This window comes from Meleagris gallopavo, chromosome 2, assembly GCF_000146605.3.
Source record: "Meleagris gallopavo isolate NT-WF06-2002-E0010 breed Aviagen turkey brand Nicholas breeding stock chromosome 2, Turkey_5.1, whole genome shotgun sequence".
NCBI classification, from domain to species: domain Eukaryota; kingdom Metazoa; phylum Chordata; class Aves; order Galliformes; family Phasianidae; genus Meleagris; species Meleagris gallopavo.
In genome coordinates this window covers 3,691,529-3,713,692 of record NC_015012.2, presented here as the reverse complement: position 1 = coordinate 3,713,692, position 22,164 = coordinate 3,691,529, and the positions used below count along the sequence as shown (strand labels likewise).

The 22,164-nt window shown below is 39.1% G+C and overlaps 2 protein-coding genes across 4 annotated transcripts in view; one reads left to right on the top strand and one right to left on the bottom strand.

Annotated features, from left to right (window-relative positions):
• Window positions 1-89: 89 nt before the first annotated feature.
• On the bottom strand, window positions 90-11,866 carry CRNKL1 (crooked neck pre-mRNA splicing factor 1). Its single transcript, XM_003203642.4, has 14 exons — window positions 11,770-11,866; window positions 10,864-11,016; window positions 9,342-9,433; window positions 9,068-9,226; window positions 8,544-8,710; window positions 7,873-8,051; window positions 6,996-7,166; window positions 6,607-6,798; window positions 5,673-5,732; window positions 4,598-4,678; window positions 2,645-2,884; window positions 2,138-2,239; window positions 1,322-1,570; window positions 90-909 (listed from the first exon to the last, which is right to left on the bottom strand). The coding sequence occupies exons 1-14, from the start codon at window positions 11,815-11,817 to the stop codon at window positions 742-744; spliced, it is 2,061 nt and encodes a 686-aa protein (XP_003203690.1). The 5' UTR covers window positions 11,818-11,866; the 3' UTR covers window positions 90-741.
• Window positions 11,867-11,936: 70 nt separating this feature from the next.
• The window catches only part of CFAP61 (cilia and flagella associated protein 61), a 93,149-nt gene continuing 82,921 nt past the window's right edge, over window positions 11,937-22,164 (top strand). The window contains exons 1-6 of one of the 3 annotated variants that reach the window (XM_019612506.1): window positions 11,937-12,027; window positions 12,253-12,403; window positions 14,184-14,334; window positions 16,311-16,387; window positions 17,107-17,174; window positions 17,692-17,818. In XM_019612506.1, the coding sequence (XP_019468051.1) occupies window positions 12,261-12,403; window positions 14,184-14,334; window positions 16,311-16,387; window positions 17,107-17,174; window positions 17,692-17,818 (566 nt within the window). In that variant the 5' untranslated portion in view covers window positions 11,937-12,027; window positions 12,253-12,260. Of the gene's footprint in view, window positions 12,127-12,252; window positions 12,404-14,183; window positions 14,335-16,310; window positions 16,388-17,106; window positions 17,175-17,691; window positions 17,819-22,164 lie in introns of all 3 variants that reach the window. The other 2 variants (XM_010706407.3, XM_019612507.2) reach the window with 2 other exon arrangements.

Genomic DNA, 22,164 nt, shown 5'->3' with positions numbered 1-22,164 from the left:
AGAAAAAAGAAAAAAGAAAGAATGCATGAATGAGAAAACTTCCCCTCAATGTTTTTTGCCCTGTAAAGTACAAAAAGCAGAACAAGAAGCCCATTCACACTTCTACTTTATTTCCCAATAGATTATTTGCTATAAAATATGGTGCCAATATATTCAAATACTAAAATATAGACAAACTGTGTGGTACCAATCTCTGCACATTTGTCTTTCATGGGTTAGTTTCAGCGTATTCAGCTTCTATTCTTGTCCATCCTGACCAGATTTCTGGGATAAATGCTTGCTTTGGTTGGAAATTGAACAGGTTGTGGTCAACCGGTTTTTGTTTTCAACTATCCTCATGAACAACACATATTTACAGAATTACTGGAAAAATATCAATTGGGAATGGTTGAAGACATCTTTCTTATTGAAGAAAGTAGATCTGTTGTCTTGACGTATTAACTAAGCACTACCGTGAAGCTTTCCAGAAGCCTTACAACAGATGGTTTTGCCCTAAAAACAAGAGCTGCCATCCACTTCTCACAGTTCTCAGACTACTGGTATGGATTCCAGGCTTGCTCCATGATGTCTCCTTTCAGTTGATGGAAATCAAGAGTCTATTAAAGAGAATCACCTCCAATATGGTGCTGTTTTTCAAACCAAAGATGCCTTAAGTCAAAAATAGCAAAACCCTTCAAGAATGTTTATTTGTCACCACTGAAAATAGCGTACAATACCCAAGAAAAGGAGTAGGGCAACACCTTAAGACTGGCTCTCATCAATGTCTTTGTCTGGATCCATTTCTGCAGCTTCACTCTCCTGTTGCTGTTTCTTCCAGAGTTTAGCCATAGCAAGTAGTTTGAGATTAGGCTGATTGGCAGTATCTTCTGGGAAAATATAATCATAATATTCCTCCCAGCCAGCATCAGACTACAGGGAGAAAGAAAAAAAACACCAGAAAGCAGGTTTAATTGGCATGTTAATGTTAGCTATTAGCAGGTTTTTCTAATAAGCATAAAAATGAGATAAAATTAAAATCAATGTTTGTTAGAACATCCAGAGCAGCTGCAACCAACAAGCTGAATGGGTACAACACAGTAATAAAAATTTAATCTAGAACTACCTTGAGCACTGGTATTTCATTCTGAATCAACTGCCCACCTACTCCACTGAAGGGCAAGGAACTCAGCAGGATGCATCTTCTGCTAATACTTTCCTTCAGTTACAGAAGTAATATCAGTGCACAGTTACAGCACCCATCACAGCCCGTTTTGAGTTCCAGATCCCAGTGGAGAGCCACTAAGGTTTCAGAAAGATTACTTGTATATTTTTTTCTTCTTACCCCATCTTCAGCCTGCAGTTTTCTCCTCTTCTTTATTTTTTCAGGCATAAGTTTTTCTATCCTCTCTTTAGTGCTATCAGTTCCAAACTCCTCTTCAAAGGTCTTCCAAGATTCCAGAAGCATGACTCTCTCTTCTTTCTCCTCACAGTTCCTCATTGCTTTATTAGCCTCTTCATAAATCTGCCGGCATCTTGACAAGCTCTCCTCTTTTCCTGCAGATAGCTCAAACTGTGCAAAGCTAATCCATACCTACGTTGAAAACAATCAAAAACCAAGTTGAAACTTCCACTCTGAATAGGTTAAGTGATAAAGAAAACAAAGCAGCTAAAAGAACAAAAACCAAAAGCATGCTTTTATAAGCAAATGACCAGAAAATTCATGTTTGTTTCAAGTATGTGAGATTTGCCTCATTTTAAGAGGAAAGAATAATTCGGTTAGCAATCTCAACAAATTTCTACTGCTTGTTTTGGGTTATGATAGACTTGTCTGAACTTAGTTAAATTACAACATCAAATTACACTGGAAAAATAATCACGAGTATTTCTTTGCAATGTTTTAGCAAATTAAATTCCAAAGCTGCTCAGCAAGAAGAGGGCTGCTTTGCAAAGCTTCTACAAAGCTTTCCTTTCTTAAATATGACACATCTGTTGTTATATATAAGTTAAAAACGCCTGCATTACTAAAAGGTCAAAAACATGGGACTGAACTCAGGTTTTCAGTCAATTACACAAAGTCAGGCAATCAAAGCAGTCAAATCTTCCCACCCACCAGGGATCCAACTCAAGCCCTGCTCTGTTTCTGGGTACCCGCCCATACCTTGACATGCTGTGTCCGCTGAAGCAACCTGCGGTAAAGATTTCTTGTTTTCTCATACTCTTCTTGCTCTATCTCAAAGTCAATGTAGGATTTCCAAAGAACCTGTAAAACAGAAGTCCCTCCATACATTCACAGCCTCCAGCAGCTCTGTATTTAACACTGAGATAGTGCCAAAGAAGTTCTTTAACAGAGGAGTGTAGATAAATATGAACTTTGTAAAAATGAACTTTAGATATCTGAGTATTAATTAAGACTAAGTCACATGAAATCTTGCCCACATCATCCATTTGGTTTACACTTGGAAGAGTGCACCTCCTGCCACATTTAATAGGTTTAATAGTCCTGCGTATCCTGCTAAGGAACAGATGCTAAATTAATGAGACAGATTAGGCCGCTACTGTAAGCGGATCTGTTTGGGCTGTTAGATTATTTACATTTTAATTAGTCAAACAACAGAATAAATATCTTAAACTTACGATAAGATGTGAAATGCATCTTCCCCCTTACCTCTGGCATGTCTAGTCGAGGTTGGCTAATAGCCAGTTCATAAATTGCACGGGCTCTATCGATATCACCAAGAATGGTCTCCAGTTCAGCAAATTTAATCCACGACGTGCAGTTTTCTGGTGCAAATTCCAGGAATTTTTCATACAGCTTTCGACAACGATCAAATTCTCGCAACTGTAACTCCAGTTCAATATAGCCTTTGAAAAGTTTGTTTTTTGGACATTTACCTATGGATGTTCCCTGTTAAGAAAACCAAAAGCCACTTAAAGATCTTGCAAAAGAAACAAAAACCAACACTATTTCTAAATAACTTTGTTGTTCAATATTTGAACTAAAACGCATTTCTGAGTAGAGTTTAGACCAGTATGAAATCCAATCAATGTCTGCAAATGAGGGAAGCATCCATAAAACATCAACGAGAACTCTGAAGCAGAAAACTTTCTAATTTATTATACTTTTAAATAACAATAATTCCTCATGAGGTATCAGTTGGGACTCCCATGGCTCAACAAACACACTTCATCTTGCATCAAAAGATCAAGAAAACACGCTGTCTGTTCCAGTCTTCCAGTTGAGGAGTTACCAAACATGATGTTAAACAAAGTCAAAAGAAACCACATGGAGAATTATCCACACTACCTGCTTGCTGATTTACATTAAAGGATGGACAGAGAAGAATATACAAAAAAAACAACTTCTGTTTTGATACGCTTCAACATCTGAAGAAAACTACTTGTCCTCAGCCACAAGTGCCAAACCAGGAGAAAGCTATTCATGATTTCTAATTTGGAAAGCTTTCAAAGTAATAGTTAAGACTGGGCACATCTGCAATAGGGAACGACAGAATCATTTAGATTTGAAGAGATCTTTAAGATCATTAAAGTAATCTAGCTTTCCTCTTCTGAATGATGACAGCGTACTGCCTAGATACCCTTCCCTCAGGAAGGGAGCAAGACTTCTTGCCCAAGAGGTGGTTCAGAGTGAACTTACTGCAAAAGCAAGGGTAACTGCCTGCCAAATCTAGCTCCAATTCATAGAAAGACTATGGCTTCATTTACAAAATCTAGTTTCAAAAATAATTAAAAGTAACGCGCTGCAACAATCTGCCAAATTAAACAACAATAGAGAAAAGACCAGCAAAAAAGAAGTCTAAAATAAATTGAAGGAACTATTTCAACAGAGACTAAAGTAGCCTTTCTAGAATGGAAGGAGGGTATTTCAAATGAAGCTCGAACTACAGCATGTTTCAAGACAGATGGTTGCCTTCTCCTGCAGGGAGATTTTAAGTCTCATTTAATCCCTCTGCTTTGCTTTTTTTCTGGGCAAGGGCAGGAGTCCAGCTCAACAAACACAGCTTTACTAGCATGTTGGAGGGTAAACTTAGTCCACTGCTGTCATTCAGCTTATTCAGAGTATCTGAACTGAAAGGAAAACAATTTTTTCATTTCAAATTTCTGGTGCCAAAACATATTCCATCATTCTCTGATATGGCAGGGAAATTTGTCCAGAAGCTCCTGCACCTGCACAAAGCACCCATGATTGTTTCTATCAACAACCAAGTAGCTGGGACTCAAATGTTATTATGCAAGTGTGAATGTCTAAGAATCAAAAACTCCTATGTATTGAGATTTTTAAAAAGCAACAAACCAGTAGTAGCTGGAATTCTTTTAAGTGCACTAAGCTGATTTGTACTCTTGTATTTAGATACATCTTTTGCCAGCAGAAACGGGAAAGCTGCATTCATCTCAGTCTGTGGCTAATTCATCATATCAAGCTATACTGCTCCTTAAATCATACATGACAGTAAATGCTGGTCCCTGCAGATTTCTAGGAAGCTTTATTTAAGTGGATTAAAAACACCAATTTACAAAGGACAATTTTTAAGACCTTTTAATGCCATTCCCTAGTTAATATTAGTTAGGGAAATCAATTACAGAATTAACCAAAGCTTACCAAAGCTCTTCTAGCAAGTGGAAGATTTTTCTGTCTTATTTCAAACTGTGCATACAGCAGCCATATTTTGGCAAATGTAAACTGAAAGAAAAAGAACAACGTGATGCATGGGTTGGAAGCTCAGTAAATAATTTTGCATGTGTTCTTTACAAAACATCCCTACCTACATATGAACTCACATTATCAATACTGCAGTTAGCTGTGTTTGACTTCAGTGTTTTTCTGTTGGAAAAGTGAGAATTTGTGACCCAAAGCAACCTCTACATCAAGGTAATTTACTCCCCTATAGACATGAAATAAAAACAGCCAGGACAGAAATCTTTTCGAGCAAATAAAGTATTTTATCAATCAACTGATTGGCTAATTACATCAGCTATGGGGGACATACACCCTCATGACAGTTTATGAAATGCTCCTTCCTCAGTGGGCACCAGGCAAACAATTATAAAGTTACTATAAGAGGCATCAACCTTCTGTAAAATGGAGTAACAAATATTTTATAGAGACTACAGGCAACTAGGCTGAGAACAGCTAGGAAAGGATCAGCCTTTCTAGGAAGAAAGACAAACAAAGGAAAGAAGAGAGAAGATATTCTCTACTATTAAACAGCACTAAGTTATTCTCTATAGAGAATAGTAGGTGGTATTTCAGCTTTTTATAGCACTCCTGGTGATTTGAAAATGCTGATCAAACACTGGTTTCATGTCTATATGAGGAAATCTGACATTGATGTGTGGCCTGCTGTTTCCCACTGACTATGCAAGTTGCAGTTCTCTAATTCCTTAACTTACAGGGGAAATACTACCAATTTTAGAAGAAGATCAACTTTGCTAAAGTAGAAGAGAGTCCACAGAAAATCTTGGATAAACAACTCCCTTGCTTGTGAGCAGCTATGCAGAAATGCACTAGCAGCTTTTTGGAGGGGTTTATATACCTCAGCCTTGCAGCCCTCACTGCACTTAACTAAAGACAATTTAAGAGGCTTCTGAACCAGTAATTTGAGAGAGAAGTTAAAGAATCTCAATCTTACAGTTTACAACATAAGCCTTTATATGAACTGTTGGAGGAGCCATACCTTCTTGTGTGGAAGGAGCTCAATACATGCCTGATAAACTTGTCTGGTTCGCTCAGGATCCTGAAAGAAAAGGTACAATTAAACAAAAAGTGAAGTTCTTCATTCACTACTCAGATTACATTACAGTAATTACACCATTTTGAATCACACAATGATTGTCAAACTGTAGAACAGTATTTTTTAAGTACAGGAGTTTAGAATCATGTATACTTAAAAATACGTATCTATGTATGTGTATGCACAATTCAAAGATGGGAAATTCTGAGGGTCAATAAAGGTCTTTTTTAAAGAAAAAACCTCATTAAGAATGAGCCAGTAAATCCATCAGTGCTGTTAGTTAGGGGGAAAAAATATTTTTTCTTTTACAGGACACTGAACAGCTATACTGAACTATGACTTTATGAAATCAAATGCAGCTGTGTGACAGGACTGGTAACACCACAGACAAAGCCTCAGAAAGTAACTGTACCAAGAACTTGACTGCTTCACAGAACAACTTCACAAATAGTTCTGTTATGCTGTTTGTAATACTGCTGTATTTATAATACTATGCTACCTGACTGATAAAAAACAGAAGAAATACCTACACTATTTATTATATACCACTTGTATCAGTATTGGCACAAGTTTAGGCAACAGTCTGGAAAAGGAAATTCAGGTGGGGCTAGAAAGAACTTTTTGCTTTTATCAGTCAGTTTCTACATGCATTGGGGCAAAACAAATGTTTTTCTCCTCATACAAGGGAAGGGCTATTTCACACAAATCAAACTGTATGTATAGGGGGCAAATGCTTAAATAGCCCTGTGGCTAATGACATAAATCAGATTATTGTTGTTGCTCTCAGGACTCTACAGGTACCTGTAGCTGCTTTGTGTAAGAAAAGTACTTCAGAAAGAAAAAAAAAATAAAGAAAATGCGAGTTCTTCCTACTTGCCTTTGCCTCCAGCTCTTCATATAATGCATAGTTGATCCAAAGATAGATGTATCTCTTCCAGTATCTCTTCTCTTGGATTGGGGGAACGTTAGCAATGGCTCTTTCATACACTTCTCGGACAGTCTCTGCATCAGCATCACTTTCAACTAACCTCAAGTAGTCAAACCATGCATCATAATTATGTGGATTTGCCTTCCAGAAAGATGGGAGTAGAGAAATGGGAAAGAAAATTAACTGCAAACAGCAAAACTTTTTCCTTTATTTAGTTTTAGTCACCGCAATACCAGCAAAAACTGTCCCAAGTACGCTTAAGCCAGAGCTTTGGAAGGGAGGTGGGTTAAAGGGTCTTCACTTCCATGATGAGCCCAGAGAATATTTGTAATACGTACCTTCACTTCCTCTTCATACTGGAATCTTCTCTTGCTGACAATGATGTCTTCAATACCCCTTCTATCACCAAACTTCTTCTCAAAGATGGTGTAATTTTTGAAGAGATTTTGGGCATCCTGTTTTGGAATTCTATCCAAGGCATACTTGTAGATCACCCTTACTCTTTCAAACTGAAAATATTAAATATCATTTGAATTGTATTTGGAATGCAACTACTCTCCTATCTCATAATGTATGTTTTAGTATCTCACTGATCTTTTAACAATGTTTAATGCAAATGATCTTTTTAGGACAGGACTAACACAGGTCTCCCTGGAGGGTAATACTGAAGAGAAACAAAGAAGAAAAAAATCTGTTAATACCAAAATTTACTATCACTTACTCATTTATAGGTTTGGAATAATTAAAGTATTTTTAAGAGTCTGTAGTTTGGGGTTCACAGAATGCAGGGATTCCCTGCATGTGGCAGGGGGGTTGGAGATTGATGATCCTTGAGGTCCCTTCCAACCTTGGCCATTCTGTGAATGTTTTGAATTGCTTAATTATGCAAAATTATGACTAACAGAGCTTTTATTTTGTATTATGCATGCAATTGATCTACAATCTCATACTATAGGACACGTATGAGATTGAATGGCACTACTCTGAGGCTTGGGAAATTTGGCACTTATTTTTTTTAGAACATATTTCCTCAAGGCCACCAAAAGCCAAATATAAGCTAAGCAAAAGATTGATTCCTTAACTCATACTATCTAAGACCACAATGTTGTTGGAAAACACAAGTATTGCAGCGTGTGTTAAGGGACCTTGAGTTTGATACTCAGAAAGAAATCTTGTGGAGGTGGTTAGTATCAGCTTGATGTAAGAGAATCTTACTTCTTTCTGGTTCTCTTCAAACTTCGCAAAAGCCACATACAAGTGCTCATCCATGTGCTCTTCTCCAAAGAACTCCACTGCCCTCTCATATACTTTCCTTGCATGAGCAAAATAACAGTGCTTCTCTTCAAAGCGGGCATACTTGATCCAGTTTTTCACATCAGGATGGACAATAACGAGTAGAGCTATGTTAAAGAAACAGTAGCAGTTGAATTGAATCTCTCAAATCGCATCCTTCCCAGTGAGCACAGACAAAACAACTCCTAAGAATGACATACGCAAGTAACACAACTGGGAAGAAGACATTAAGCAGCTCCAAACATGCAAAGGTACCATGCTGAGTACTGTAAACCCGAATTTTAATAAAAGGAATAAAAGTCAGGGAAGAGTCAGGGAGAAGGCTAGGAAGGAGAAAACTGGAACAAATTATGCCTACAAAATAATCTAGAGGTGTGGGTGCTGTTAAGTGTTCCCTGTTGTAGCAGGATCCATACACTGAACCACATTTGAAGACATCTATTTAAACAGGTGTTTAAGACCTACTGCTGGCTCTCAGTATGGTGGCTTACTGCCAGCACATCACAGTAAAAAGGAGCTGGTGTAGAGTAGGGACAAAAGGAAAAGTTCACGCCTAAGTTTGGATAGGAGTCACAATGCACTAAAAAGGATATATCTTTCATAAATGGTACGTGCCCTATCCACTTCCTTGTATCTCAGCTCGAAGTTAATATAGGAATGCCAAGCTTGCTCCTCTGGTTGCCATTCCATCCAGCGTTCAAACACCTGACGTGATCCAGCAACGTTCCCCAGCATCTCTTCCATGTAAGTGTACTTATACCTTAGAAAACAAGATCTAGTGTTTACAAGCACTTAGTAAATACAAATTACAATGATTTTTCAAGTGCTTAGTAAGAGCATCGCTGGCACTTCTACCATGTATTCCCCACTTGCACTCCAGAAATGCCTGTAGATACTGCTGTGAGTGGCAGCATGCACATACACAAACATCCTTCTCTGCAACAGCCTTCCCATTCCATAACTACATAACCTTTCAAAAATTAAGCTTTTACATTCTTGAGAATCAGCCTAAAGAACTGCAGAAAGAGAATACAATACACTTTTACATTAGGTAGAGATATAAAAATGATCCATCCTCTCTGGGGTAGAAGCAATGCTCCATTCTCTGTAAACATACCAGAACTGGTTCACCCTGGGGAGGGTGGTAATAGCTCGATCCCAAATGTTTCGGGCATGATTAACCTGGCGGTTCTTCATTTCCATTTCTGCATATTTCAGCCAAAGGGTGACATTTCTGTAGTCTACATCTAAAGCACGCTCGTAAATGGAACGGGCTCTGGAAAGCAAAGAGAAGCTGTGCTTATTAATGTGCTTCCAAAACACTGACAGTGTTTGTCAGCCTCTGTCTTAAGAGGTTTATAAGATCACTGTAACAACTATAACATAATTACCTCTGTATTTCTTTTAAGCTTTCTTCCCATTGTGCGTACTTTATCCAGTTACTGATAACAGTTCTGTTTTTTCTTATGTTATCTTCAAAAGTCTGAGGAGAAAGTTATTTCTGTAAGTAAAAACACGTTCTGTGCAGACTAATCTTTTCATAAACAATTTACAGATTATTAGAATAATTATGTGTTACATGTTGTAGTAACAATAGCTACCCAATACAAAACTTTCTAAAAACTGCATAGCAGAGCAATTGGAAAGTTAACTGTCATACAGATAAGGACTACATTCGAGTTTCTGCAAGTGGATACCTGGAATACTAATGGAATAATAACCAACTATACTAGAACTACTTTCTTATTTATAATTTTTTTCCAATCTCCTGATTACCTGTTTCAATAGCAATAGCTGGAAAGATGGAATCCAATCATTGTACAATCCTGAATATATCTATATGCACCAGCATGAGTTTACTCTGACGTGTGTGCAACATTCCATGGTTTTCTTTAATCTTATGATTATTCCCTGGATTTAATATTCTGGCATCAAATGTCCAAGGCAATTTTCATCATTCAGTGCAACGGTGACAGTATCTCCAGTGTTGCATTTGGCTATTGTCAGGATCAATGCTATCAGTACATAAATCACAGTCAAACATGGTTTAACAGAGGTAACACGCAGTGGCTTGTTACTGCCCTCCATACAAGAGATTAAAAGTAACCTTAAGAACAACAACAAAAAGGTATCTTTAAACATTGGCTATATCTGAAAAATAACTGAGTAATTCCACTTGAAAACATTTCAAATTCACTATCAAGAATACACTTGCTTTACTTTCTTTTGATCCAGGACAGAAATTATTGAAGAAAAATGCAGAAGAAAACTGTAGTTAAGTCTACACAAACAAAGCAGCTCTTATTTAAAGAAGAAATGAGAATATAAATATATATATATATAAAAATATATAAATAAATCTCACAAGTGAATGTTTTTTTTTTTTCTAGACAATCACCAAACCATAAACACATACAGTGCAGTGCCCCATAATAGCATAACTACAAGGACAGAAATAACATTTGCAAAATCAGTATGGTTCTATGCCTTTTTAATTGTAAACAGTTGAGATGGAAAAACTACCAGCATCAGCAAAGCCTGCTGATGTTATATCATACTGGCATGATATCAGTGGTGAATAAGAAACTGCATATAAATCATGCATGTAATTACCTTTGCAATACCCAAACATATTGAATGCAGAGATCTGATATCATGTGTATTACCAAGTTTTGTTAAACAACATACTTTTATAACTTACTTTTTGAATGAAAATAACACATACTTTTATAACTTACTTTCTGCATGATAATAACACATTTTCTATGAAAAGTGTTGTTTTTTTTTTAAGAATTATTAACCTAAAAACTGAGCAAGTAATAACACAAAGAACACCTTATTCATATTAGAAAATATTGAATTTCAGCACTTTATAGAAGGGTAAAACTTGTTGGTTTTTTATCCCCCCTTTACCTTTCTTTTCCGTAGCTTATAGTCATTTAGCTCTTCAACATCTGTGATCTTCTGCTGAGGAGGTGGTGGAAGAAGCTCGAGCTCTCTCTCCTTTGCTTCTCTTAAAAGCTGCTCTGCTGTGATCTGAACTTCTGCGGGTGCTTTGTTTTTCACCTATAAAGCAAGGGCATTTGGTTCGCTTTCCCCTTTCAACACAAAACTAGAAAACCCCATCAGGATGAGTTTGGTCCAGCAGCTCCCTATGTGAAGCATCTACTGAAGAATGACTTGGAGGCTCCTGAAAGAAAGGACGGGCACCACAGCCACTGCCTAGCATCAGTGAGATCAGCATCAGGAGATCAGGAAGCTCACTGAGAATCATAGAATCATTAAAAGTGGAAAAAAACAATACGATCACCAAGCTTAACCACCAACCCATCCCCACTGTTCCCACTGCCCACGTCCCTCAGTGCCACATCCCCACGGCTCTGGGACACCTCCAGGTGACCCCACCACTCCCTGGGCAGCTGTGGCAGTGCAGAATCGCTTCTGGAGAAGGAATCGTTCCTAACAGCCAACCCGAACCTCCCCTGGCACAACGTGAGGCCATCCCCTCTCGTCCTACGGCCGTTCCCTGGGAGCAGAGGCTGACCCCGCCTCACACAGCCTCCTTTCAGGTCGTTGCACAGAGCTACGAGGTCTCCCCTGAGCCTCCTCTTCTACAGACCGAACAGCCCCGGTTCCCTCAGCCGCTCCCCATCACATTGGTGTCCCAGACCCCTCACTGGGAGCCTCCCTACCAGGCCGCTCCAGGACCCAGAGGAGCGCAGGGCCCAGCGCAGCCACCCGCTCCGGCCACGTTCCCCGCCCCGCCCCACACAACCCAGCAGCACCCACACAGCGGCCACAACCGCCGCCGCCACCCACCTTGGCCACTTTGGGGATGCGCTGCTTGCCGGCCGCCGTAGACGCCATCTTGTCGTCTCTCCGCGCCGGCTCCGCCCAGCGACCTGTGACCTCACGTAGCGCCGGCGCGCGCGGTTGCCGGAGTAACGGCGGCGCGTCCCGGTAGCGGCAGTGCTGAGCGGGGCTGAGCGGGGCTGAGCGGGGCTGAGCGGGGCTGAGCGGGGCTAGGAGAACCTGAGCGCCATCTGTCACCGCTCCGCGTTGCCGGGTAACGGAGCGGTGAGTGCGCGCGACCTGCAGACCCTCAGGCTCCTCGTTCCCCTCCTGCTTAGTCCGCGAATGGCGCCCCCTTGCGGCTCGGAGGACACGGTTAGAGCGGTGCGGCTGGGCTGGCGGTTGGACCTGTTGATCTTAGTGGTCTTTTCCAGCCATAACGATTCTGGCACTGTGTGATTGCGGCAGGGTCTGCCAGAACCAGCAGCGTTTTCCTTCTTTTTGTTGCAGTTGCCGAGATGACGACAATAACCTCTTTGAGGGGACGTACAGAAGTGGTCCATCCCAGAAGGACAGAGGCACACGATGCTTCTGCTTTTGCCAGCCTCTTCACCCATTTTACAGAAGACATTTTTGGAAGGATTGATGTAGCGTACCTTTTGTAAGTACTAGTGCTTCTGGGGCTTGTCTTGCTGTTCTTGCAGGAAACTTGAAGGAATTCCATTCTATTCAATATGCCAGAAGCCATTTTGAGCTTTGATGTGGTGTGGCGCAATGACCGCTCATGCACTTGACAAAAAGGGAAAGGAAATCTGCTTTCACCTCTTTTCTGCTTCACACGTGCAAGACTTTGTGCAAGCTTGAATCACCGAAGTCGGTACAGTGGAGAGAGTTTGGCTTCAAACAACTTCCTCTTTATTAAAGTTAGGATGAAATATTCTTGGCTACTATCAGGTGAAACCAGGAGGATCCGCAGCAGCTGTCAGCACCTGGCTCCATCTAATGGATTCCTTTTTGTCCACTGCAGAGTGGTAGAACAGAGGGCATGGATTAGGGGTTTTAATAACTTTTTGGTCACAGTTTTTCTCTTTTCTTTTCTTGTGTATATCTGAATTTTTGTCTTTTTTTCACTACTGAAAGGGAACCTTTCCTGCCCGCCAGCTGCCAACACAAGGATGGAAGATATTATGTATCTGTATCCTGGCTGCTTCCATGGCAAAACCTTCAGAGAAGTGGCTGGTGGCAGAAGTCTTCTGTTACTGGAGTTAACACAGAAAGTGTTGATCATTTCATCTTTCTATGAAGTGATGAAAGACAGATAGAGACAAACTGTGTGAAATACCACTAAGTCATGTAGGCTTTTTCCACTTGTCCAAATACCTCAGATACCAACTATCTGGGGAAAAACAGATGTATGAAGAAAAATATGAAGAAAACAAAACACTTAGATGCTAAATATGTAGTAATTCATAGAATCATAGAATAAACCATAGAATGGCCTGGGTTGAAAAGGACCTCAATGCTCATCCAGTTCCAATCCCCTGCTATGTGCAGGGTCGCCAACTAGCAGCCCAGGCTGCCCAGAGCCACATCCAGCCTGGCCTTGAATGCCTGCAGGGATGGGGCATCCACAGCCTCCTTGGGCAACCTGTTCCAGTGCCTCACCACCCTCTCTGTGAAAAAATTCCTCCTAATATCTAACCTAAACCTCCCGTGTCTCAGGTTAAAGCCATTCCCCTTGTCCCATCACTATCCACCTTTGTAAACAGCCATTAAATGCAGGATTTGAAAAATCACGTGAGCTATTATAGTAACAGAATCAAATAACTGTTTGAAATTGAAACAGTAACGTCAATTTAGGATGTGGGTAATAAAGTTTGATTGAGCCTGACCCTTGCAGCGCTTTTAAGGATGGTGACATTATAACAAGCTGAGTTATAATCAGTAGTGTTACTCATCCTAGGTGAGTACATGCACAAGTAGAGTTTGAGTCTGGAAAATTTGAAAACAGAGAGAAAGAAAGATGACTGAAGCTCTTCAGTAATATTTCTAGTGATTTTTCCTTTTTCCATTTCCAAACAATAATTTATTGGGGAGGGAAGGGGATGAAAATTTGAAGGAGAAAATAATACAAAACTTACTTTATAAAGAGCTCCCATCTGCAAAAATGCCAGTAATGTGAAGGCACAAACCACAAACATTTGTAAGCACTCTGTAGAAATACTGATGAATTTTGTTAATTGCATGTATATTTCAAGAGCTGAGACAAGCAAGAGGCTTGTCTTTGAAGAAGTTGTTCACATACACACATATGAAGAACAAAACAACAAACAAAAAAGCCTTCACTTTTGTTAAATAGTTAAATCTACAAAACCTGATGGTTAAGTGTAAATCTCCCATGTGCTTTCTTCAAATTCTGCAAAATGAAATTGTTTTTACAGAGAAAAATCAACTTTTGCTCTGACACTCTGCAATGAGAAGAATGAGGCTATAGCCCACGCCATCTTTCTTGACTATCCAAATTGGAATATCACTGATCAGTCCGACTGGGAATCATTCTTAAATAAAAACTATGTTAACAACAAATGCACTGTAAGTAAATTGTATTATTTTAGTTGTTTTTGTTGTTGTTGTTGTTTGTTTGTTTGTTTTCCAGCTAAAGTTCATCTATAAGAAATATGCATAGGCATCTAAATCTCTTTCTGGTGGAGCTGATGATTCAAGCTGAGGAAGGTGATGGTCAGGTTCCTTAGTAAACCATCAGGAAGTTCACGAGTACCTGTGCTTATGCCATTATAGTGTTATCCTGGCAGAGGCCATTAGGGAATGCAAGTTCTTTGCCAGATAAGAGCAAAACATCTCTAACTATTGCACAGCCAATGGGAGGAGCATGAGCTATTGCTGTTGTTATTATTTTTCATTCAAAAAACTACCCAGCTCTGGTGCTGTCTAGCAAAGCATTTATGCAGGAGGTGGAGGCCTTGCTGTGATGTCTGTGATGTTCCCTTCCTGAAGTTCTCATTTCTTACCTTTTGAAATCAAGTTTTGCTGTTTTACAAGATGGAATCCAAATTTAATGGATTCAGAGAGAATAAGGGATGAGGAGCACATTGCCCTTTGAAGGATGGTTAATCACATTGAGTACAGGACCATGGCGACATGAGAGACTTGATTGTGGAGTGACCTTGTTTAGTGTTGATGTGGAGAGTGGCTGCACTCTGTTCTGTGTGCTGCCAGTTTTCACACAGGCTCCTCAATCAAGTTTGTGAATTACCCTTAGCACAACTAGAAATAGGTACTTAGAAGTTCTGTATTTGAATGCTGTCCATCATTCAGTCCATTGAGGAACTGGATCATCCTGTGATTGCTGAGAAATGGTAGAAAATGTTGACTAGAAACATTCAAAAGCTAGCAGCCAGTATTGGCAGTGCTGAAATCATCTCCAGACAGTTCATCAGTTTTCCAGTGTTGTTCTGGGCATTATTAAGCAATGGCTTGCAGAAAAACTGACAAATACAGTGATTATATTTAAAACTGCTGCATTTGCTGTTAAAAGAAACAATTATTACATCTTATATAGGAGTAAAGAAAAAAAAACCACACAATTTTCTTGTAATTTGTTTTCTTTGTCATTTGAACAGTACTTTGTGTACTGTTTTTTGCAGACACAACCACTTCATTCACTGCACAGCTGCCCCTGTTGTGTTACACTGCGCTGCTGGCTCTGCTCGCCCTTCTTTGGGCTGCCTACTTGATAATATCTCTTGTAGGAAAACTGCAGCTGACTTCAGAATGCAGAGGTGTACAATGAGAAAAGGAACAAACCAAAAAAAAGCTTTGGCATATTAGCAGTTACTGCTTATAAACAAAAGTGGAAGATGCTTCAGAATACTGATGAGGAGCAGAACAACCCTTGTTTTTCTAGAATACAGATTTTCTAAAATCTATGCAGAAGATTCAGTGGATATTTTATGCTTCAGCACTGGCAAAACAATTGTAGTGTTCTGATGAGATTCCCTTTCTCCAATGTGTTTTGCAGGCTAACTGGCAAATAGGAAAAAGGCATCTTTTAGTCAGTTCTGTTTCTGCCTGGATATTCAAACGTGTCTAACAATGCACTGCAAAGATTTTGTAATTCTCTCATATCCTTTGAGGGAAAAACAATTTTAGTTGTGAGGTCTTTCTTTTCTTTCTTTAAACCTGGCAAGAAACAAAAGAATGTCTTTATTAAATAAACATTAGGATTTAATTGTTGATTGTTGTGGTTAATGTAAAATGTTATTAGTTGACACACACAAAAAAAAGTTATAAATTTTTTAAAAAGATGTGTCTAAAATATATTCTAACAGTAAGCTTGAGCATGAATCAGATTTTAAAATTTTGCATTAGCAAAAATCATAATATTAAAACCATCCTTTATTTGTAGAGCATATGCTTTGAAGGCAATGAATTACTCATACATGCACTTTGAGGGCAGGTCAGAGATATTGGAAATGTACATATTAACACCTGGGTAGACAATAAATATGAAATGCCTGGTATTTAGGTTCTCATTCTTCATATTGTAGCCTTTGAACACTCTGTTCATGCATCTGTTTGTGGCAAAAGAGGAATATGCAGCTGGGTGTTCCCAAGAAATCATCAGGTGAGTTAATATATAACTTTCTGTAGTGAAGCACATGCAATCTGCTCCCATTGTTTGCTGTCAGTATTGCAGTTGCAAGACACATTGAATTTACTTATTTTTTTATTTTCTAAGTTTCCACTCTAAACTTCCATGATTGAGCATGAAGCTTCAAAAGCTATAGATGTTTCTGGAGTGTGGTTGTTCCCAGATCACCTTTAGCTCATTTGCTAGCTACAGATTACACAGCGAATTTACAAACTATTCGGTTCAAACAGCACAATGTATAATGTGTTAGCTCAGTACTCAGTGATTAGGTTATTTGGTATAGCTTAGAACCTACTTACATAACTGGGGTGAATTGCACTTGGTGCTGCTGCTGTGGAATTTAGGAACTTTGTCGTGTCAAGGCAGCTCATCCTGGTGCCATCTCAGAGATCTGCCAGCACAGACCTGCCATCTGTATTTGTTTTCACTATGGTGGAACTGACATAAAAAGGAGGGTATTTGAAATCTGAAGATTAGGAAATAGAGAAATAGAGTAGAAAGAAACAGTAAAAATCCCCAGGTGATTTTCTTGTCATATTAGTTGTGTTAAATGAAATGCTTCTATTTTTGAGCCACGTGGGCTCATGACAGGAAGATTAGATACACTGGAGAATAAATTTCATGCGTTAAAAGACTAGCTGATGAGTTGATGTAGCTGTGAAAGACTGAATACAGTTATGTTATTTGTCCAGGAGAGCTTATATTGCAATACCAGAACTGCAGTTCATACTTCTCTTCATACCAGCTGATGAGAATTTAGGTAAGAAGTTAATACAATTGTGAACTTAAAATAATGATAACTAATTACCACTACTATGCTGTGTTGGTGGACTGTGGTGTTGGGCTTGTTTTGTTTTTAATTTTTTTTAATATATATTGAAAGCAGTTAGCATTTTCCAAACATGCAGAAGCCATAATCCTAAAGTACCCTCTGGTGGACCTTCCTAGTAAAAGTGGTTGATGTAGTAGCAAGTTTCATTCAGCTAAGCGCTCACTTAATGGCTGGCTCCCACCTCTGTCTACTACAAAATACTGTAGAAAAAGACCTTGGTTATTTGGAGGAACTAGAAGAACTGGCAGAATAATCCTCAAATTAACCCAGTAACAATTCTTTAACATGCTTATACTACTGACATTACCGTCTCACTACTTAAAAGATTGAGAGCATTACTGTTTAAGTTCAAAAATTCATTTTCCTCTAATAACTCTCCTGATAATTTAAAAGTTTAAATAATGAAACTTCATTATTGCTCCTAATGGATTTTTGTCATTCACAGAGCCAGGCTTGGATGGTGTCTTTGAAAAGATGATGACTGCTCCAGGTTCAGCAGTGGATAAAACCTTTACTTTGCTTGTATGTCCCAGACATCAGCATCACCCACAGCTGCATGTTCGCAAAGCAAGGTAATGCACTTTTCTCACATCTACTTTTCTGTCTGAATTAATTACAAAAATTCCTATTCCATTAAGCATCAGCTCATGGCCATGATTTTGCTGCTTGAAAGCCTTATTAAGTAGTTATTTTGTGATGATGTTTTTTTTTCCTCCTTCATCACGAGATCAATTGTATTTTTTTCATAAATCAGGTTTCTCGAAATATAGAAATCAAATTAATACTTTTTTGGTCAGCAGTGTTTATTCTGTGAATATTTGCTCTATTGCCTTGCATAGAATTTCCAGGTCTTTTGGAACAGATTCAGACTATTTTTGTTGTTGTTGTATCATGTTCTGTCTAGTGGAGCAAAGACTGAAGAGGAGGGTTTATCATATAAAGGAATTAAATAAAAGTAGAGACTCCCTGGTTCCACTACTCTTTCAGACACAGAAATTCTCCTTTTGCTTTCATACAGTTTTTCTGTATAGGCACTTCATACGTTTACTGTCACCGTATTTCAGGGGAGCTTGCCTCATCAGTGTTGTTGAGAGAGTTTAAGAAAATAATGGAGTAATTTATTGTTTGTTTGTTTTTTTTTTTTTAATTTCCATTTATGTATTTCAATACCTGCAGCTTGGAGCAATGAGTTGTGTTTTTTTTTTCTTTTTTCCTTTTATGATATGTTTGCACATATCACATATCAACAGCCTTGCTGTTGTTTTGGGATTCAAGCCATAAAGGTCTTTAAAAATTGGAGAAGAAAAAACTAGTCTATCTGCTCTGCTGTCAGCACTGCACACCAGGCACAGCTGCAAGTTTCTCTAGCTGATGTCATCAATCTATTGATGTCTACCTGTATGTTGACCTTACCACTGCGTTTTTTCCTGCCATTTGAATTCTGCTGTTTATGCCAAATCCTAATTTTCTGAGCTCGTGCCAGCACTGACTACAGTAAGTGAGAAATGCAGATTCAGCCCCAATTTAAGGCTTTTTTTTTTTTTTTGTGTATGTATTGCTGGTTTATATATGCTGTCAGTGCTGTGTACCTTCTTGGTACCACGGTCACAATATAACTAGCGTCTTTCACATTTTGATTCAGTTGTTTTCCTCTTCATGTTGCTAAGGGTAATGTTTAATGAGGTAGTAATTTTGATTCTGATTCTTTCTGGAGTTGTTTCTCTTTGTTCTAGTAAGTGCTGCTTTGTGCTTGTGTAGCACTACCATGATTTAAGAAGTGTTTCTGGCCCTTGTAATAGCAATTGAAATTTAGGGACATGTCCCAGGGAGGCTCTATCATGTAATGTGTGGTCTGCACTGACCAGTGCTAATGGAAGGTAATGCCTCATTAGGAACCTCTGTCTGCTTAGTAAATCTACACCTATCTGTGGATTAGTTCATGCTAACATCTTGGACTGGATGCTATTAGATCTCACAGAGAGGTGTTTTACACATCTATGATTTTACCAGATAGGCCTGAAACAGTGCTCTTTATCCTACAGTTTTATTTTATTCAGTGTTTGCAATATCCAGTAACTTGGCTTTTGAACATTTTAAAGGACAGAGACTTGACCATGACCACTTCAAAGCATTTTGCTGTTGGTGAGGATATTTCAGTGTCACAAAATCATCTGCATACTAACTTGAACTTTTCAGACTTTTAAAAAGTTTTTACCTTGAGACATCTACCAGCTGTCATTATGCAGATGAACCCCTGATACTAACACGTTATCAGTAGGTGAATTAATTTCTAAGGATTTAAAGATTTTCCCCACCCCTTGATTCTGACTATTATGTTTTCCATTTAATTTGAAACACGTTTTTTGTTTTTTTATGACCGTCAGACATTGGCAATAAAAAGTATTTTTGCCATGACTGGAAGTGGGAAACAAGCTGTACCAGTGTAACACATAAAGATACCATCTTCCCTGGGATTTCTGCAGTTGTTTGTGAATAATAAAACCAATTTACTTTTATGAAAAACAAAACCTAGAAAACTAACCAGGAAACAGTTTATTTCTTTTTAATTACACAGTACCTAGTTATGTAATATTCATACAAATACAGATGTATGGATAACACAATATATCTTACTCTATATTTGCAGAAGATGTTTTGTCTTTCCTTTCCCTTTCTATTCACCTTTGTACTTCACTGGCATCCATAGTAACATTCAGTGGAGCCCTTTAGAGATTTATCTATGGAAGTTGTACACAGACACCTGCCTAGCAACATCTTCTGGGTCAGTGATAGGAGATTAAGGTAATCTGTGTTCCCTCTTCTCTTTCTTACTGCAAGAGGAAGCTGTAAACTGATACTTTGCTTAACCATTAATTTTCATGTTGTTCTCTATCTGACCTTCATAATAAAACTGTAGTGTGTCTGAACCCACTCCAGTAAGCTTTTACATTTAAGTTTCTTGCTGATACCTCATCTTTAGATCCTCTTTCTTGTTTTGTGCTATCCATGTAAGCACAAATTTGCAGCTCTGTGGAATGTCTTTATTGTGCTTGGTCTCTGTCTAGGAATTTCGTAGTATTTGTATGTTAAGGAAACTACTGTGTTCTTTTTTCTTATTTTCTTTTTATGTTTGTTTGTTTAAAAGAAACCCAAACATCTGAGGTGCTGGTGGGGGACTGCAGAAATCAAAAATAGTTTTGTTCCTACAACTCTTAGTATGCTGGGAGATGATGAGGCAGAGCCCACTGAATGCCAGTGGCTTTGTATAGCAGCCTCCCTGAGCTCCACAAGCCTGCAGAATTGTCATCTGCACCTGGAGATGACAAGTAAATGAAAAGTGTTGAAATGAAATGAAAAAGTGTTTACACGGAAACTATAACATAAACAAAGAGCACAGTAGCATTATTTGATAGAATCACAGAATCATAGACTCACCAAGGTTAGAAAAGACTCACAGGATCACCTAGTCCAGTTAGAGCACATCCTCAGCTACAAAACACTATTTTTCAACACAGCCACCACCATCAGCTGTGAATTTTTGCCAGCAACGAACAAGAGCCTACATGCCATGCCTGGAAATATCTGCATAAGGTGACCGCTGCTGGGAAGGTTCAGCCTCTGCTGCCACACTGCCAACATCCACCTCTGATGTTGTGGGCCATCGTAATAAAATAGGAGGCATTTCTTTTTGGAACAGTCCTTGTTATTATGTGGAAATAGTAAAACTCTGAGAATAGAAAAACTTTCTGCTATTTTTCCCTTGAGATATCGCCTGGGGAGAAGAGAAAAACTACTATTGAAGTTTGAAATATAAAGAATATGAATTAATAATATTTGTTTCCAGTGTTTGAGAGCTTCATTTTAGTTGCAGCTTTTGAATTAATACTATGGACGAGTGATGTATAGTGTCTTAACTGAGAAAATGAATGAAAAATCACGCAGCTTGGACGTTTGTCATCTTGCTATCTGTCTTCAATTTAGAGCAAACAGTCAGAATATTCATCTCCCTCGGTTCCTCAAGCTGGCTTTCTCAATTTAGAAACTGAATGAGAGAATCTGGTGGTTACCCTTCGGAAGGAGAATTAAATTATAAAAACTCCTGGCAGATGGAACAGTGCTACGAGTTGGGGCATCCTAAAGGTCACAAGTTAAGCATTTATTCACCCTGCTAAAAAGGCAGTTAGTAAGGCATATGTAACAGATACTCTTGGCAGGCTGGAACAGCTCCCTTACTGTCCGTGCAGCCCCAACAACCCGCCCGGCTGACCTAAACAGAAAGAGGTCAGAGCAACTGGATCGGGGATGGAGGGGTTCTTATCTCTGAGCAATGGGAGCAAGAAAAGAGCTTTCAGGCAGATGGCCGGAGAATAAAACTGAAGAAAAAATGTCCAAATAAAATAAAAGGGGTCACTGGTAGAGAGGTAAGCTGGCTCAGAAGGTCACATTCATTGTGGTGCGTAGGAGCAGAGAGGCACTCAGGCACCGCTGCCCGTCTCCATCGGTCCGATGTCAGTCTGTCAGCACTTGGGCACTCAGCCCTTACCGGATCAAATTAGAAACTGAAGTTTTGGCCCACGGTAAGGCTCCTGTGGAGTACCACGAGTGACAATTAGGATGGGTTTATTTTGTTTTACTGAACTGCTGCCTATGCGGAGGCGAGGGTTCCAAATTCCGTGCCTCGAATTTGGTACAAGCATGCACAGACGCGAGCAACGAGAGCCTGAAGCGAAATACAACTCTTACTAAAACCCAGGGAATTGTTAATAATCGTTCCCGATAACGATCTTCAGAAGCGTGTTTCTACAGTGTGTAACGCTTTGAAAGAACAGAGCTGTTTAAAAATATTTTCCTAGTGTCATCTTACTTTAGGGAGGCCCCGTTAAGGCCGGGATGGAGCCGCAGCCCCCGCGCCTGGCGC

Excerpts from the sequence above, each read along its gene's own strand:
- CRNKL1 (XM_003203642.4), bottom strand. The coding sequence starts at position 11,817 with ATGGCGTCTACGGCGGCCGGCAAGCAGCGCATCCCCAAAGTGGCCAAG. Across the intron at positions 9,434-10,863 it reads ATAAGCTACGGAAAAGAAAG|ACTTTTGAAGATAACATAAG; the intron begins GTAAAGGGGGGA and ends CTTTCTCCTCAG. Across the intron at positions 2,240-2,644 it reads CTCGACTAGACATGCCAGAG|GTTCTTTGGAAATCCTACAT; the intron begins GTAAGGGGGAAG and ends TCTGTTTTACAG.